This window comes from Pagrus pagrus, assembly GCF_965226575.1.
Source record: "Pagrus pagrus genome assembly, chromosome: 8".
NCBI lineage: Eukaryota > Metazoa > Chordata > Actinopteri > Spariformes > Sparidae > Pagrus > Pagrus pagrus.
In genome coordinates this window covers 16131820-16151846 of record NC_140192.1, presented here as the reverse complement: position 1 = coordinate 16151846, position 20027 = coordinate 16131820, and the positions used below count along the sequence as shown (strand labels likewise).

Here is a 20027-nt window from a genome sequence, read left to right as displayed (position 1 = left end):
GCATTACAGTTCATTTAAAATTCAATTATTCAAGGTCATGATGAAAACAAGTTCACAAAAAAGGAATCATAGAAAAATGATCATTAATTTACAATTGAACATTAGAAACACTGGAAACAATAGAGGCATGAGACAAATAGTTATAAGAGGATTATTTAAATTTGCTGTAGGCTAGACTTTATATTAATTTGTTTAAATTAATTGATCCAGGGGTTTATTGTCTGTAGCCCTACACTAGTACACACATTGTGTGTCCTAAATCTAAACATGTGTTAAAGTGCTATGGACACAACCCTCTGTCTTACAGTGATTGAAAGAAAGATTAGTTATAGGTTTAATTAATTACTCATTTTAAAACTTAAATACAATCTCATTTAATATTTCCACTAGAAGATGGCACTTTGGAGCTTGACCAGGTTTGGGGTCAACAGCTTCAAATTCATTTAATTTGTACATTTTCAGACTGAATCGTCAGCAGCGTGATGGTGTGGTGCCCTCAGCATCGGGTGTTTTTGCAGGGGGAAGCAGTTCTGGCCGTCTTTCCAGTGAAATGTGCGCGGCTCCGACCATCTGTGACCTGCCCTGCTCACTGTCAGCATCACATTAGACGCTGTTGTTGTGGGTTTTTTTTAATAGCTCTCTTGACATTTCAAATAGAGCAGCTGGGAGAGATCACGGGGGGATCTCACTCAACCATTAGCCTGTTAATCCAGCTCTCATCCCACCCCTCCTTCACTCCCGACGTCACCGCATCACATACGGACGGATCCGGCTGTAAATCGTTCACTTGCGCTCTGAGCGGCAGTCTGAGCGCATCCCGTGCCACATGAAGCGCTCCGCGGCGACGCACATGAAACCGGACTGACACCGCACACCGCGGGAGGGACGGAGCTTGACTCTTTATATTTTTTCCCGTTTTCTGTGTTTTGTCTTTCTCCTTGATCTATGTCTCATTCAGAGGAAAGTGGACATTTTTTTCTACTTTTTTTTATTTTCCTCAGAACACACAGCCCGTCGTCAGCTTGATTTGAAATAAACCAAGGTAAGACAAGTTTATTGGACTTAAGTGTCAACAAGGCAAGAATTATGAATAAATGGATATTCATGGCATTCATTTTCAAAAAACTTTCTGTCTCACTGAATCAAAAACTCATTAAAAGGTTGTTTCAGGCTTGTGGACTTTTTTAAAATGTATTTACTTATTTTAGCCCGTTCATCCTGCTCTCCATCCAGCCAGCTTCCTCTGTTTGATGCGCCGATTTCCACTTGGACACAGAAACCTTTGTCCATAAGCGGTCAGTCATGCGTGCTCTTGCGCGCAGTCAGCTCCTCAAGTTTGCATCCAGATCACAATCACAATTTAATGCGCAAAGCTCCCAGCAGAGGAGAGCAATCGGAAGCAAAGCAACTGTGAAAAACATTTTTTTTTTTTACCCCCCTTGAGCGCATGTGAAGTGCAGCGACTGCTTTGCGCGCAAGCTTGGCACAAAATTAACATCTATATTTTCTGTTTCCCTTAGAGCTGCTGAAGGGAAATTCAAGGGCGTAGCTACAGTACGTGTTGGTCACTGAAGGCTGGGGGGTGAACCTGGCTGAGGAGAATCTGGGGAGTTAAAAAAAAACAAAACAGAAAAACTTGAAAATACTGAAATACTCATCTTCTGGTGCCTCAAAGGAAACCATCCTGTAGGTCAACCTGAGATATGTAGATGCATGCAATTACCTCTAAACATCTCCTGATCATTCCCACTGCAGAGTGTCATACAGCCTGGGAATCACTGTGGTAATTTATTACATGCACGTTTTAAATTAATCTGAGGCTGAGTTTGCAGGCAAGTGCTGGATTAGACATGTTATTTGATGTCCTCAGGACAGTTTAAATTATTCATTAGATAAATGAACAGTGATAGCCGAAGATCAACTTTGAAATCATCTGCACTGTTCACACGAGCCTGGTTGTAAGCTGTTAATACTGGGGAAGCATCAGGGAAGCGAGACATAATGAGGAGCTTGTAGGAGGGAGATCATCCGCTGATGCCCTCTTCTGCTGTTTTAATTATCAGGATTTAGTCAACAGGAGTCACTAAGCAAGCTTCTCAGTCCTGCGGTCCTGCTCGGGGTGAATTGGTCTAATGACTGCTAATTTATGAAGTTTAACTGACATGGTGGGTAAGGTCCCTTTAGAGATCATACTGTACCTGTGCAGGTAGATCTTGTGTAAAATTTCTGTCAGCCAAAATGAAATTCCAACTACAAAATATTTTTCCCCTCTGTCCTATAGAGCACAATATGTGAGCATATTGCAGTAATCTGACGTGGTAATCTTTCATTCATTAAGTGCTACTGACACCAGGATTTTAATCTCTAACATGTTGGGCTCACACGGCTCTTCCCCCCATTCCACCTCCAGACTTATGCTGCATATAAATGACATGAATATATGCAACTAGAATCCTCACCCAGCCTGGACCAGTGCATAAAAGCTAAAACAAGGCCATGAATTAGAGTTATTAAGTGTCTCTTGACAATGTTACTCCTCTCATTGTGGAAAAAGCCTCTGAAACTACCTATTCTGGATACTAATGATTTCCAATAAAGCCCAGGGAGAGGCACACTTTACCACACAACCCAGGGACTGACATTCTGAGACAGCCATTACCATGACCCACTATAACGATTTCTCTTTGGTAAAATAATTGATACAAAAATTCACCAGCTGTGGGTGAAAGAGGATCTTCCATCACATCGGCAATGGACCCCAGAAGCAACTCGCTGAATCTTATGAATACAAAATGCATGAGGAGAAAGATGCCATTTTTTCAGCAATCAAGGCTTTTATAATAATCATATTACAATGCAGAGATTTCAAGATGAACAAAAATGAGCAAGATGGTGCTCTTCAGTAGGATGCTATTTGATTGAGCTCATTGTATGTAATGGCACTCAGTATAGCACATACTGTACCTCGTCCAATGCCCAACAGTCCCCGTTTTCAATCAAGCCTAATTTGACAGCCGGATCTGCACCAAATGTTAATGGGGTCTATTCCAGGCCAAGACCTCCATTTTCTTTGAAATCCCTTCAGTAGTTTTTGCGTGATCCTGCTGACAAACCAACCAACTCTCGGACATGGGTGAAAACATAACCTCCTTGGCAGTGTTAAAAATATAGAAGTAAGATTCCAGTAGATGTATTGCATTGCCTCATAGGGCAAAGCTTTGCCATTTCCCTAAACTTCAAAATCATCAATCTGACACATCAATCTTTAAGTAAAGGAAGGAAGTTAGGTGAAGTCATATAAAGAGCGACAAAGTCTGGACAAGGTTGTGGTTGGGGTGAAATGTCAGGTTAAACAAGCACAGGACTTTAAACCAGTGTCAATGGTGAGTTCTTTTTACTTACTAATGAAATGAAGTGACGTTGCATACATACGCTAACTGAAGTTGCTGTGTAAAGTAGGTACGTTCGTATCTTAAGTTACAGGCGAGTGCTAGTGCATGATGAAGGGTCAAGGGTTTTCGTTGCGAGGATTTCAGTCTGTAGGAGTTTCAGGGCTGCGCGAACACAAAAAGTAAATAACACAAAGAAAGCACATGTACTCATGTCCACAGGATGGAGCAAGCTTTTCTTAAGAGATTCAGGAAAAAAAGGATTGTGTTCAAAATCTCAGAAAGTGTAAAGTTTTATAGCAAAATTAGGCCTTACCCTTCACCTCAGCTCTTCAATTCTCAGATACACCTCATCCCACTTAAAGACCAACAAAACACATCTACATTTCTATGAATAAGTCATTAATACAGAACAGTTGGGTGCACATTAAATAGCAATGCATGACCTCTTTTTTTTGCCCAGTCGTGTTTAATTCACACTCGTTTTTTATTGAACTCATTCACACCATAAAAAGCAGCATGAAGGACACTGTGGTTCAACTCATCACCGTCACCGATGTAAAGAAGCGCTTTCTTCCAACTCAATGTTGCTATTGCCCTCCAGCATTGCTACATAAGTAACATCCAATCATTACCGCACTTATCAGACTTACTAAGCCGGACTAAGCTCTATAATTTCACAGGTAGATACCATCACTGCAGTTTATTTGCTGTTGATTTGGTGGAGAAATCCACTTTAAAACGTCTGGGCGCCTCAGAACCAGCTGTTAGAGACAGAGACATAATATTTTTCTGCTTTCTTCTAATGTGTCATTTTCCATTGGAACTCGACGCTCAGATAGACTCATGATGTTCGTAAGGACCACAGACAAAACTGTGAGAAAGAAATGGTTCCTGTTAACAGCGACTCCTGAATAAGATTTGATGTTGAAACATTCAATTCGCTTTACTGAAAGGAACTTTCAACAGAAATTTGAGCCTGTAATAGAAGTCGCCGTTCTTTTCTGCACATGGGGCAGTTTGAATGTTTAACGTTGCATACCGAGCCTTCCAGTGAACAGAAACCCAATTAAAACAAACTTTTACAAAATAATCTACTGTGCGGCAAGAAGCAAAACAACCCATTAAATGACTGTAGGCAGGTGTTTACCAAATTGTGTAAAAAAATGTCTACTTTGTTTTAGTTGATCATGATCAATTAAAACAAAGTAGACATTTTTTTACACAACCCTGGTTCAAAAAAGGTGTGGACGCTGTGTAAAAACGTAAATAAAAACAAAATGCAATCATTTACAAATGAACTAAGTGTTCCAGAGGCAATGGCCGTGATGACCCTTTTTATATCAATCATGATACTATCACCCATAGGTGTCATTCACACTGGAGACACGTCCCCACCACTTTTTGAAATGGCCAATTTTGTCTTCCCATCACTTTTTAAAAGCACAATTTATGAAGAAATGTTCTGAAAAATAGCTTGTACCGAGGAATGTTAACTAATGAGAACGCTTTGCTCTCCATCATCACCTGGGAGCGCACGTACAGGGAGAGAGGAACAGAAAGAGCCGAGGCAAGCCAGTGTGTGGACAAAGCAACAGTGTGTAGGCAAACTTTTTTAGCGATTCTGGAGCCTCATTCTCATGCTATCAAAAACCAACACTTTTGGTTTGTGGCTCGGGTCTGATATATCAATCAAACTCAATCAAACCAACAAATCATATAGCACCTTTCAAACAAGTCAAAATGCATTCCAAAGTGCTGTTCAAGTGAATGAAAAAGCAATAACATGGTATAAAAACAGGTTTAGAGAATAATGCACACCAATTGCAATTAAATGAAAACTGAAAATAATGAAAGATAAAGAATACAAGATAAAAACAAGCAATAAAAAAAATTCAATATTGCAAGTAACATTTTGATTAAAAAACTATTAAAAGCTCATTATTTTGTTTATCTCAACAATCAAATGGCAAGAAACCAATGACAAAGGAGAGCCAAAACACTGGTTTGTCTAATGATGGAAGACAAACCACAATGCATCACAGCCCTCCTCCTGTGCGAGTCGCTCACTCTTGCTTCCAGTTTTCTCTCAAGGGAATAAAAAACCCCACTGTGCGATTGTTATTGTTCTCTCTTCACCTGCTTGTACGCAGTAAACAAGTAGTGCTACTTCTGTGGAGGCTGGATTATACTCCCAAAACAGAAGCATACACAGAGAGCTGCAGACAGTTCTCTGACTTCACCCTCTAATGTGAAGCAGTTGCTGTCGACTGACATAACGATCTGCCAGAAGGGCTTTACTGTTGTACGTACCACTAAATGGCTTTGTCCTACCACATAAATTAAGAACATGTCATATTGTCGGGGATCTAATGGTTGCTTGATCACTTAACCTTTGGCATGAACTTTTGATTGTTTGATTGTTTGATTGATTTGATTGACTACAATACTTCTACTGTGATGAATGTAAATGCTGGGACGACATCATACTGTAACTAAAAATGACTTCCAATTCACACTTGAAGCTGCACCATTCAATATTTTTATTTTAGCAAAAGTCCTCTGATAAACCCACTGTACACTACCTGCAATACATTTTTTTCTTCCTTCTCTTAACCACGTAACCAGGAAAGCAAGAAAAATAAGCTGATTCACCACTAAGTCATCTGTTCATCTGTCATTTCCCAGGTTTAAAATGAACGAAGGACTTGAGAACAACTTGACTCAACTCTATGACAACTGGACATTTTACAACTCCTCCCTGGAGTCCGTCATACCCAGGAACAACATCACCTATGTGGGATTTTACCTTCATCAGCCGTCCACAGCAGCCATCTTCATTGTGTCCTACCTGCTGATCTTCCTTGTGTGCATGGTGGGAAATGGAGTGGTGTGCTTCATTGTGCTGCGGAGCAAAAACATGCGGACTGTCACCAACTTGTTCATCCTGAACCTTGCTGTGAGCGACCTCCTCGTTGGGATTTTCTGCATGCCCACAACTCTTCTTGACAACATCATTACAGGTGAGTAATTAGAAGCTTTCAATGTGATGCTCGGACAAGTGATCTCCACTTGTCCACCACTTCAGTTCATAAACTGACGACTTAATTGCCAGCCAACTTGACAGCCTCAGCTGTAGTTAACTGTTAAGGTGCCATGCTAACATGCTACACAATCTAATCATCTTGGCCTTGAGCGTGAACCACAACTTGGGCCAGCACCTGACTATCTATTACCCACAAAAATATACCCATTTGGGATCAAAAAATGATATTCATCAATCTAAATGACCCATGTTTTGAGATGTCACCTTTCATTTATTTCAGACTTTCTAATATTAACACTGTAATGTTCACAACTACTGTAGATTAAACCGTTCCATTGTCTCTGCTGGAATCAAGCTGGCTGATGGTTTTGCCGTTGCTGTTACTCAGCTTGTCAGGTGGCAGGAGTCTGGTTTGTGTGTGTCTGGATGCTGGATGTTGGTTTCACAGGAAGTTGAAGAGGAGCGTATCCCTATTGTAAATTTGTGACGACGATGATGACACATTCATGGTCTATTCTGAATGAATTCTTCATTTCCCCCACTGGGAAAACCAAACAAGACAGCATCGTTTTTGACAGATCCAAGTGACAACCATGTTGTTGAAATTTTATGGATGATCCTCTGACGTCCCATTCCTTGGAGGGCAACATGGAGCAGCTGCAGAGAGCTGACAGTAACACCAAAGCAAAGAGCTGTCGCTATGGGAGCAATACACCATCTCGTCTAGCTGCATTTGTGTAAACTGGAAGCTCTTACAGTATGTTCCAGGTTTCAACTCCACTCTCAAACGCCCTGCAAACCCTTTTTCAAAAATATTGCTCCCATCCCCTTCAACGTCCTCTGAACTTCCAGCTGAGGAACGCTGGTCCAAGAGTTAGATCCAACAAAGTACAAGTGAGGTAGATGGATGTTGAAATGTAAGTGACAAGGTCAAGCTTTGACTAATAAAAGCTGAATCAAGGATGATAAAGCAGAGGTGAGTATAATGAGCTCAGCCTGAGGTATCCTAAAATGAATACTGTATAGAGAATAAACGGTTATATTTTTCTTCTGGTGCCACCATCAGCTCCACAGAGCTGCTAGCCTTGTAAATCCTTTGATAAACTTGACCCTTAATATCTAATCATTGATATCATTTCATTTACTAGAGGGTGAACTTGTTTTTCCAGTTTAGACTCACATTAATGTGCACTATAGGTGTACGGGGCCATGCCACAAAGCATGAACCTTGTTGTTTTCTTAGCAGCCTGTGGCAATCAAAAGTCAAGAAGGCTCAGAGGAGTTGACTTTGTGATTCATCATGTAGGCGACAGTTTTCCCTGCATGCATGAATAAGACCAGGGCTTTTTACACATCGTGCTGATTGGACCTGACAGTTGGCTCTCGATGACACAAATCTCACATGAGCAATTCTTAAGGCGAGTGATAGCGGCTGCCAGTTCAGATTGTTTATATGGGCAATCTGCTGTGGCTGCAGTGTTTTCTTAAAGGTCCACTTTGTAGACAAGTTGATTTTTGAGTGTCATTTTCGCTTTTGGTTTCCCAACTCGTTGAATACTGACGCTGTGGGATTTTTGGTCCGATCCATTGCCATGTTAAAGTGTCAGTATTTGATGAGCTGGGAATGACACAGAAAATGTTTTCTAACAGTGAGAGAAGAGTTTCTTCTCAACTGACTACAATCAAGGCCATAAACTTTTCAAAAGATGATAAACCCAGAAAAAATTGTACTGACAGGCATTGTCAGGCTTTTTGAAATTAGTTTGATTTTGGTCAAACTGAGCCAGGTTGAAGATAAGAAAATAAAACCTGCGAACATGTCTCTCTTTTGTTAAGCATAAGAATGTGAAGTGAATGAAAAAGAAATTTGTACTGACTGTGGATCAACATAACTGCCTCATTCAGAGATGTTCTTATCTTTCAATATATGACTAAAGGGGCTCTGGAGAACTTCTCTGTTGAGCTGAGAGCCGGTCGTTAGTTTATGAAAGCCGTATCCATTTTTATACTAACGTTTCAACTGCTGCTCTCTGTTAGCGGAAAGCAGAGCGAGGCACTGAGACGAGGCACTCGAGAACATACATTAAGCCACATCTTTTGCCTGTTGTTGAAAATCCGACCTGAGTCCTTCACAAAGAAATCTACAGTCCAGCAGCATTCAACAACTTAAACAAATCACACACAGGCTTGTATAGGCAACTGAGAGAGACGGGGAAGGTCTCATTTTTCAAATCATGTTACAATCTGCTCACATATGGCCAATAAAAAGTGATTAATACATGTTTAGTGGTACAAAATGTTGGCTAAAAGATATATAAATAATTATTCACCATTATCCATCTATTGCCTCTTCACAGGAACAGCCAATAATGTGTAATCAGTCATTGTTTGAATGAGAGACATGCTAGACCCTGGCATAGAGTTTGTGGAAACACAGCTGGTAGAGTGCTTTGTATGATTGAATCCCTGCTGCAATGACGTGACAAATGGACAGCTTGCGGCTTCCAGGAGTAAACAAGAATGAAAGCTTATTAGCTCTGCAGTAGATTATCGCAGTTAGAATCATGCAATCATGAGTTTAACAAAAATCTCTTTGGCATATATACATGTATATAAATACATAAATATATTACCTACTGTTGCAACAATCCTACTTTTAGTTTATGTGTGTATAATTCCTCCTGACAGCATGCGATCAAATACACAAATATTTTACCTGCCTTTCTGTTTGAGACAAAATAACACCGCTAACCACACTACACAACAGGCAACAATATATTTGATGCACACAGACAGTTCAATGAATCATGGGGTCAGGGGTGGATTGGGATAGAAAACAAACTTGACTTTTAAAGCAGAGTGGCAGACAAACACTATAATCTTCACAATATTAACTACAAATGAATTTTTTTAACAGAAATGGTTTGATGCCTTTGGCAGTTTACATTTCTTTCAGAATTTTTTTGGTCATGTGAGCTTTTTCCATATTTTTTGAGATTGTAGCTAGAATACAATATGGCACTACATGCAATCAACAGGTGAACTGTACAATGTTTAATGTCGTACATTCCTTGTATCAAACAAGGGAATATTTCAGAAAAACACATGTATACTTTAGATGTCAGCATAAGTTAACTGACTATGTGAGGATGGTTAGGCATGTTGAAGGAATCTGGCACGGTTCATCTGTTTAGCCACACTCACTCCTCTCATGTCATGTCAATCTACTGTAATTTGCCCTGTACCGGCTGCACCCGCAAGAGAAGCACTGCAGTGCATGGGGTATCTTCTGTTTTTCAGTTACATGAGTACTTAGTACTCACACACACACACACACACACACACACACACACACACACACACACACACACAAACTATTGAGCCCTTTGTCTAGACAGTGAATTAAAATTCACTCAAATTCCTCTGAAAGGTGTTGAGTTAAAATGTGTCTGTTAAAAGGTCCACAGCTGCCAAAAATATTTGCATATTCATGTAGTCTTTTTTTTGCAAGATGAGCAAGAGAAGAACTGGATGTGTTTCTAAGAATTTTAAACTAGCTAATTTTTTCGGGGGAAAAAAGACTTTTATTCAAAGCAGATTGTTAAAAACATGTCTTGAGGAGAGTTGGGTAACACTTCATTTTACAGGTCAGCGAATTTCATGGTGAGTAGGTGGTCAATTAAAATTCCCCCCCAATTACCAAAATAATTACCTCAATATGTATTGAAAATTTACCCCAAAAGATCTCAGAATAATATTCTACAGGTCTATTGGTCAGTAAAGTAAAGTACATGTTTTAATTATTTACATTTTCACCAATGTTTGTAATTTCAGTGTGACAGAGAAAGAGCCTGATTGTTGAACTGGTGAGAATGTAAGCGGTTAAAAGACGTACTTAAATGTACTGACCTGCCGAAATTGGACAGAAACTAGTTGGAAGCTGGGCTGAAACAACTCACCCCCGTTCAGTGGCCTGCTGAAAGGAAGTTAAACTTGTACCATCAGCAGATGTTAAGCAGTAACCAGCTGTAAGTTTCCCGGAAATGTATTGAGGAAATTACCAGCTATTTATTAACTGCTTGTTGAAAAATAGAATAATTTTATTCTGAAATATCAATAGAACGATAGTTTATGAGGTAGCCATCATGGTGATTGGGGGGTTAATGTCAAAGAAATTTCAAATATGTTGCTAGGTAATTATCACCCACTTACTGTGACATTTTCAATGCGAGTGTGTTTCCGAGATCTGTAAAGGAACATTAAAAGCTTCATCAAATAACCATTTTTCTGTCCGGTCATTTGTTTGATGTCATGTGAAATACAGCAGAGAGGTAGACATTACAGAGAGGGGAGGAGGGTGTCATCGGTCATTCCAGTTGACTGACATTCAACGGATATGGAAGACCTTCCTCGGGGAGGAGAACAAGAAGCGAAGGATCATAGGCAAAAAAAAATCTTGCTCGAAGCAAAACAGTCAGAAAAGCACTTCTCAAATCTGAGCAGTGTTTGAGTAACAGAGAAAGTGACACCTTGAGAAAAGGGTCAAGGCTGCCGTTTGAAAAAAAGGCACATAAAAGACTGCGAGCGCAGGAGGTGAAAGCCTTGTTGGTGTCAAAGAGATGAAAACTCAGTCACTCAGCTGGAACATGAAGCACTGTGTCAGTCAGAAACTGGGCAGAGCTCATCACCAGTCTCCCAGCATCCCTACCAGGAAGCTCTGTGGTGACAGCCTCATGCTGCACAGGGCCTTTCAGCGGCAGGGAGTGGGACATCCAGACAGCCAGTGACATTTGATGGGGTTATAAATCAAACTTTAACAGGGCAGTGACACTTAGCGGGACAAGTCTTGGTTCAAAGTGCAGTTTCTAGACGTCTGTGCCTTCACAGAAGGGGTACAATTGGCATTCATTTCTGGGTGAAAGGACTCTGCAGCGATGAAAGTAAGAGATGTATAACTGTAACCACCGTACATCGTCACTGGCCTCCATGGTGCTTTTTGGCACACCAGAAAAACAACAACAAAAAAATGGAAAGACAAACTCGTCTTCTAGAGATGGGAAAGCAGTCAGTTGCCTATTTTTAAAGGTTTTCCTGTGTTTAAAAACACGTATATACTGTATATATGCACATTCTTGTGTAAAAATAGGATTTGAGGATTTAAATCTCCCTTGCACATGTTTATCATTGTGGTGATGTGTGTGTCATTCTGCCTCTGAGTGTTTTTGTGGTTTATGTTGTTGATGAAAACCCAAGATGAGAGATCAGTTTTACAGAGCATTATGTGCGTCTTCTTGTCACTTTGTCTCCAGCCGCTGTGACACAAGCCTCTTGTCTGGCCTCTGAGGGCTCTTTTAAAACTGGACAATTCGCAATCTGCCATTGTCTTTCAAAGACAGCTTTCATCTGATGCACCATTAGGATGTTTACGGCGCATAATTGAAGATGATGGAGATTTTTCACCTGAATCAATGCTGATTGGCCCGCCGCAATTTGTAAACCACATGAAAGAAGCATCGCAAGGAACTGAAAGTGACGATTTTACTCCAGAAAGTTCTCCATATGTACTGAACATGGATCATTTAGTTTTAAATAAGATATTGTGGATAGTGGGACTGCATATCATGCTGCAGATCTGCTTCAAGCTTAATAAAGTTTTCTTAGAATAGCACCACTTACCCATCAGTGTTTAAAATCTTTTGCATTTTTGTAGATAGAAAGATAATAAGAGTCGGACCATCCCTGTGGACTGTGCAACCTGATAAGCATTTAGTAGGCAGCTCAAGATCTAAAGAGCTTTGAGGCAATGGTAATGTGTATTTTTTTGCCCACACTGAAGAAGAAGACATTTTGTTCTGCTGTAAGTCCAGGTTTCCGTTCTCACAATGGATGAAGAAGCTGTTTGCATATAGACAAAAGGAAAAAAACTGCTTAATGTTAGAAAGAGAAAAATGAATAGGATGTGAAAGCATAAACAACAGTCGAAGAAAAAATAGGTTCATTGTTACTCTCATCCTATTATCTAGCACATACATCATCCCACCTCACTCCCACCTCTTTCAGGCTTCCTATGACAATGTTGGTCCCAGAGATAGTGTGTTGAGCTTGATGCCAACACATCATCACATGATTTACATAATTTCTAAACAAACATTGTTTAAAATCATACTGAAGAAATGCACACACATACCTTTGAAATTGGACCAATCTATCTTTGGAAACTCGGAGATGATGTCTCCACCTTTAAGCTTCTGATTGGACATTCTTAGAAAGGTCAGCGATCACCTTCAAATAATTTGAGCTGCAGAGCAAATCTGGGCAGTGGAAACAACCAAGCAGTGCTGCCTTAAGCTCCAGCCTTATTACTCTCTGTATTGGAAAATAAGAACTGAAGCCAACACAAAGCTTACTGATACAATTTATAACCACAGCTATGAGCTTCAGAGCGCTAGACGTACAGTATATCCCCAATCACCCTTTATTATAAAAGCGTATGGCAATTAATCCAAGCAAGTGTTATAGAAACTGAGGGCTATTCTGATGAAAGTGTGCAGTCTGTATTTATTTTGAGTCTGCCACAATAGGACACCTACACTGTCAGCAGCTCTGCTACTAGTCACCGGTATCCCTGATTAAGTGCTGCAAAGAAAAGGATTGTTCACCCTTGGGACACAATACATCACGCCGAGTTCCTTCAGCTCCTCCTGTACTCTGATGGGTTTGTGTGTGTGAATCTGTATGAGTCTCAACAGGTGTCCTATCTTAATGTGTTGACTTAGCGGTAAATCAGCTGATTGCATCTCTCCCTTCAACAGGATGGCCTTTTGGAAGCCTGGTCTGCAAAATGAGCGGCATGGTTCAAGGGATCTCAGTGTCAGCGTCTGTCTTCACTCTGGTCGCTATCGCTGTTGACAGGTACAGAGGCTGTATTTTACTACCACAGTACATTTCCTTTTCCCAGCAACTTTCACATTGGCATTACACGTCACAAAAAAAGCCTTGTAAAAGCCTTAACCAAGGCTGCACAATCCTATTAAATAATGAGAAAATATAAAGAATTCACAGTTCATTTACTTCCTTCTTCTTAGAGCTTTAATTCATATCTCACGGCTGCCTTCTCCGAAGATAAGAAAAAGCTCTCGAAAAGGATTGGAAGCTACACTGCAAACTGATATGCAATTTGTTTGTGTTAATGCAGCACAATCCAGGTCAAAGGATTAAAGCTTTGTTTATTTCCTCGTTGCCTCATTTGTGTGACAATACAGCCAGAGCTTCATCCCTAATTTTTGCAGATTCAGATTTCATTAACTGGAGACTGCACATCATGGTGTGGCCTTCAAACACAGAACGAAACAGTACAATAGTAAACAACCAGAATCAATATTTAGCACAAATTACAATTAAAGAAATGCATCTAGTTTATATCCTATCTTATAGTTCAGTCTGTAATAATAATGTAAGTTTTACCATAGACGGATGATTTACAGAGTATTACGGCAGATACTTGTTTCTTTTCTCTGCTTGTGTTTTTACGCTCATATAAAGCGTGATATTAATCCCACAGGCAGTTGTCATCACATTAATTACTAAATCTTATAATCCCTTTCAGACCTTTGCATCTTCCTGTTTGGTGTCATAATCACAATAATAGTTGGCACGATGTTTCCCACTTTGCAGAAGCAAAGAGAAAAACTAGACTTGCACTCAGTGGAGCGCATACCTCCGCCAAGTACCAACAGTCCCCTTTTGCAGAGACCCGTCCTCCATCCAGATTTCATGTTGTTTTTGTGTGAGCCTGCTGGCTGACAAACTAACTGACAAACTGACAAGATAAAAACACAACCTCCTTGGTTGAGGTGATAACCGCCAAGCTCACTGATGGCAAAAGGGCATGCAATGCATCAAAGGGACAGTTCATTTTAGGGACATCCATCCCCTGAGACAAAGGCTATTTTTTTAAGTCATAGTCTATAATCATTATATTGGCTAGAACCGATCCCAGCCAGTCCTCGGACAGTAAGTGTACCTTTGGTGTAGAATAATTTAGCACAGATATTGTGTTCCCAAGGTCACATGTCCTTGAATCTTGAAAAATAAATGACCAAAATCAAGTCACTCGATCTTTGATCCTTTTACCTTATTTTCTAGCACTCTAGTCAAATGAGCAGGATTGTGCCGCATTCTCATCCTCATCTTGTATTCGCACTCTTTTTAACGATTGTGCTGAACTGCCCAGCTGTTCAGCGAGATGACAACATGTGGATGGAGGAGGCTGCAGAATCTCACAGTGGGGAATTATAGTTTGTCGCTAACACTGGAGCCCAGCGAGGTAACACACCCAGTGGAGTTACAACAGCCCTCCAAACTGTGAAAACGAGAGCGCTGGTATTCTATCATCACCTGGTCCTCAGGCGCTCGACGTGCAGTGACGGCACTCTGTCACAATTTGTAATCACTGGAGGGTGTCTGCGCCTCTGGAAAGGACAGTTGGAGTTTGAAATGCTCTGACATCCAAGATTTAAAGTCACCTATCTATCAGACACATGATAGGAATTTGATTTGAAAGAGGAGATCAAGAGTCCTGGCTGCCACCCTTTGGACAGATACACGGATAAGCCAGACCACTAAAGAGTCTGTATTTATCCCGATGTGACCTTATTGCTCTCATACCATTATCAATTATACCATTATTCTAAATAATATGTTGGGATGGCATCGGCTTGATATCTTAAAGTGTTAAAGAAACACCACAATAACACCAGCTACAGTAATTCAGGAATACATTTCTTGGTCTGGATGTCTCTGCATGTCTCTTTTCTCAAACTAACAATCACAAGATTCTTTCACAGTGAGAGCTTGTGTCAATCCACCTCCTGCCTAACATGGAGATGCCAGTTGAGTCTAATGATAATGATTCCCATCTCTCACCTGCAATGTCTCCAACTGATCTGCTCGAAAACAAGTGTCCAATGAGCAAATCTATATTCAAATCAAGTTTAAAGTGATTTTACCCTCGGTGTCTTCACTCCATCACACTCCTGCAGCTGCTTCACAGTGAAGGCTCTGTTTTCTGCTGCACTTCTAAGACTGGTCGAATGTCAGTATATTCATTAAAACCACAAGTTAAATATATATGTATACTTTACTTGAGTATTTCTATTTTCTAGCTTATACTATAATACTTTTAATCGAATAAACTATGATGAATTGTCACTGATTAAACTGCCAAAGTTGTATAAATCAGTTGAAATTTGGATACAAGTTACTGATAATACGTCTGTACCTTGGCTCAAATATTCTGAATATAGGACTATTTCTTGAAATACTTCCTCCATCGCTGCCAAATGCCGATGGAAAGTCGGATGAAGTTTTGTAGTCCAAAAAACATTTCCGACTTTTTCATCAGCATGGTTCAAAGAGGCTGAAGAAGATGTGTTTTGCAACTCAGGATCAAATGAAAAGATCATGAGCAGAGAAGTAACTGTTCCGATGTAGATAAAAAGAATGATAAACATTATCACTCAAGTCAACTTCATATTTATACATATAAAGTATTGGTCAATAGGCATCATAGATGATGGCTGGTGAAGGGCAGACACATTTTTGAAGGCTTGAGCAGTAGCATTTCAGAAAGCCAAGAAAAAAAAGAAAACATTGGCCAGAGGGTCACTGATTTGGTTAGTCATACATGTTTTCAGCACTCTACAGTGAGAGAAATGAAGATGGATGGATCTGACTTCAAAAGGAAGGCCAAAAAGCGTATTAGCCACCCCAACAGTAGACACACTGCTGCTGGCTGGACTGTCACAGACTGCATGAGACACTGCAAAACTAACATATAGCACTCCTATAAATGCTGATTTATAAATACCAAAATGTAAACTCAGTGCAAACCTCTACACTTTTCAGAAAGTTTAGAACGTGGTGCGTTCAAAGAGAAATCGTACAGAACTTCAACAGAATAGTCATTGAAAATCTCAAGTGTACAATGGCCTATTCATGACCATTTGGCAAGAACAGCTTGCTACTGTCTCTCTGGTCTTCTAAATAGGAAGCACAAAGACAACCTTGTGCACAATTTGGCACGATCATTACATACCTTTTGTTAACAAATGACAATAAAGTCACAGATTACAATGGAGGTAGAAAGGGGAGCTGTGTTAATTACACCCCTTTTGTTTTGAAATTGATCAGCAGTACAAATTGGACGACACAGCGAGGAATGGTTTAATGAAGCACAAACAGTAACGTCATTGTATTTTTGAACACATTTTTAATTTAAAAGCCAAATCACTTTTTCTATTTGCTTACATTGTTGTTGTTGTTCTTCTTCTTTTCGTAAATACTGACTAGCAGGCCATCCAAAAGCTCTTATTTGTGCTCTGACTGGAGTGAGGCTCAAGGAGCGAGGAGGAATCTCTGAGGAATAATGAGCGAGGAATAAGAGACCAGCTGAAATGACCCCTTATTAGATATCAGCTTTAAATACATATATTTATGCACGAGGCACAGCCGCTAAACTTAATTTGTTTATTAATGTTTTGTGTCCTTCACACACACAGTCCAGATTCATATAGCAAAACTGTTTGGAGTAAAGCAGCAATCCTAATAAATCCTGAGCTCTATCAGCACTCTCTGAAAAATAATGATTTATTTTAATTGGTTTAATTTCCACTGGAGACTTTCTTCTATCACAGTCACATAATTAGTTTGTCCTTTATAACAGAGCAAGGCATTACAATAAATTATTAGTTCAGTGTTACTATTTTAAATAAATATAGAAAGTCCCTTCATGCATTTTTGCCAAAATGGTTCATTATGCCCCCTGAACAGGTGCAAATTGTGCCTGTGGAGAAAACACTGCTTCTTGGTACTGATAACTGTGTGTCTCTATTAGTACTAACACAGTGCACGTGTGCAGACACAAATTGTTCAAAAGTATGGCAAGTAAGGTGTTAAAGGTGATCCCAGCAGGTTTCAGAGGCTGAAATTTGCCATGGAAGTTGTGAGGTAGTGCACATGTGAATGCATGAACGAGTGGATGCCTGCGCATACCTGGTAGCAGCTGTTGCAAATTCATGCTTGTTCTCATGTGCAGCCCTTTACCATAGGACCCTGTGGTCCCTGGCAACATCCCCTCCATGTGATAAGAGCCCGGATGATTTACAGTGAATCTAAATATAAAATGTTGTACCATGTAAAGTAAATGTTCTTTACTGTCACTCAACTTCCTGTGGAAAAAAGCTATGTCAAAGTAGGTTAAATTTCTCCTTGCATCTTTCTTATCCAGTCTTTTTTTAATCCTTTTGCAGATTCAGATGTATTGTCTACCCATTCAAGCAAAAGCTGACCATATCCACAGCCACCTTGATAATAGTCATTATCTGGGTTCTGGCCATATCCATCATGTGTCCCTCTGGGGTGATGCTACAAGTGACCAAGGAGCAAACCATTCGGGTGTTACTGGGCTACGACAACAAAACAAGCCCGTTTTATTGGTGCAGAGAGAACTGGCCAAACCAGGAGATGAGGAAGATTTACACCACTGTCCTGTTTGCAAATATCTACCTTGCTCCTCTGTCCCTCATCGTGATCATGTACGCCCGGATTGGCATTACGCTTTTCAAAACAGCAGTCCCAACGGGAGGGAAGCCGGGCCACGAGAACCGCCACACTGTGTCAAAGAAAAAGCAAAGGGTGATTAAAATGCTTCTTATAGTTGCTTTGCTTTTCATCCTTTCCTGGCTGCCTCTGTGGACCCTCATGATGTTGAGCGACTATGCCAGCCTGACTGAGCAGCAGTACAGAATCATCAACATTTACATTTACCCCTTTGCCCACTGGCTGGCCTTCTTCAACAGCAGCGTCAACCCCATCATCTACGGTTTCTTTAATGAGAATTTCCGCAGAGGATTTCAAGCCATTTTCAAATTCAGTCTGTGCACGGCCGACGGACAGCGGAGGAAAACCTACTCGCACAGGCTGCAGGGAAACTCTGTGCTCCCAGCTAACAATGCACAAACCTCCCTAGAGCCCATTTCCCTCAACAGCCTCGATAAGAACACTTCCAGGCGACTCAACCATGTCACTGAACAGGACTTGGTGATGGAGGACCTGGAGAAGGCATCTTGCAGCAGTGGAGGTGTGACAGCAGTGTCTATTTGAGGAGACACGTAGAGACAGTCTTCTAGGTGATAAGTAAAGGTGTTCACACTGCAGGGAAATAGCCCTCATCATTTAAAATAAAGGCCTCTGCTGTCAAGGCTCACCTGAATACATTTTAGAAGCTGACGTTTATGTTGAATTTGTCAAGGTAATTTTAATACTGTTGAATAAAACAGGCAAAAATGACAAAAACTGGGAAATGGAAATGACATGTAAAGCAGAAATCTTTCCTTTTGACTGTCCTTCACCACTTAATTCATGCAGCAACAGTGTTTGCTTCTGAAACAAATGAAATGAACTTTAAATGACCAATTTAAAAAAAAGAGAATACTCATTTGGTGTGAAGATTTACTCATCACCTTTAAGGTGCACAATCTATGTTGCACACATTGTGCTGTGTTATAAATGGAAGCAGGTTGCGCTGTTGGATTTGTGTCTGTCAACAAAAGGAAAACAAATCTCTTTTGCAAATGCATAATTAATCCGTAAGGATTGGTTGATATTGCATTGATAACAGGCCACTGTCCTGCTCCACGACATACAGTACCTTATGAAACCTGTATGTATTAATGTATAGAGATGCATCAAACACGTATGTACTTTGATGTTTGCAGAGCAGATTTCACAAGAAAGATTTGACACATTAGATTGAACAACCTTCCCCGTCTTCAGTATTAATCACTTCTATTGAGAATGGGAAGTACTTAAAATCATTTAAGACCTTGAATACAGAAAATCATCCATGGCCTGTAAAATTAAGCCATATCACCTTATTAAGAAATCAGATTATTTTAAAAACAAACTTTTTAAAAAGTCAAAGGCCTTGAACATCAAACTGAAGTAAAAATCTTTCAGTTATCTCGATCATGAAGCACAATTATTTCCATGCCCACAACTGTTTTGCAGAGAAGCAAACTCTACAGAGGGATACTGACCTTAAGAAACTGATCAAGGCTTTCATCCCGTTAAATCATTGTGTCAGCAGCTTGTCTAACAGACTACAGAGTTCCTTTGATAAACAAAAGTTCTTCAGTACTGGCAATGCATTTGAAAATAATGCTTTTAAAGTTCACTGAATATAATTAACCCTTGGCAATGCAACCTAGTCTTTAGTTGGTCTGCCGCTTGCAAAGTACATTATTATACAGCCTTTTAGGCTACTTATATCACTTCACTGTATGAAACATTATATATTATATAATATACCAGTCCAGTGAAGACAGTTGGGCATTGCCTTAAAAGAAGATCTTTTCAGTCTTTCCAAAAAGTTGAAACCTGTACCACTGGTTTTCTGTCTGTATTATAGGATAAAGCGGTATCTGCTCCTGCCACCTTGTCATTTTAACAAGAATCCATGAGGCTTTGACAGCATGCCAATGACTCATCCTACTGATTAATGAGTTAATTATCCCTTGGTATGATTACTGTTA

At 40.1% G+C, this 20027-nt stretch overlaps 1 protein-coding gene across 1 annotated transcript; it reads left to right on the top strand.

Annotated features, from left to right (window-relative positions):
- The first annotated feature begins 817 nt into the window (after positions 1-817).
- Positions 818-19834, top strand: npffr2a (neuropeptide FF receptor 2a). Its single transcript, XM_084359440.1, has 4 exons — positions 818-1042; positions 6078-6412; positions 13248-13347; positions 17745-19834. Exons 2-4 carry the CDS (start codon positions 6085-6087, stop codon positions 18595-18597), a joined length of 1281 nt encoding a protein of 426 aa, XP_084215566.1. The 5' UTR covers positions 818-1042; positions 6078-6084; the 3' UTR covers positions 18598-19834.
- Positions 19835-20027: the final 193 nt, after the last annotated feature.

Excerpts from the sequence above, each read along its gene's own strand:
- npffr2a (XM_084359440.1), top strand. The coding sequence starts at position 6,085 with ATGAACGAAGGACTTGAGAACAACTTGACTCAACTCTATGACAACTGG. Across the intron at positions 6,413-13,247 it reads TCTTGACAACATCATTACAG|GATGGCCTTTTGGAAGCCTG; the intron begins GTGAGTAATTAG and ends TCCCTTCAACAG. Across the intron at positions 13,348-17,744 it reads GTCGCTATCGCTGTTGACAG|ATTCAGATGTATTGTCTACC; the intron begins GTACAGAGGCTG and ends ATCCTTTTGCAG.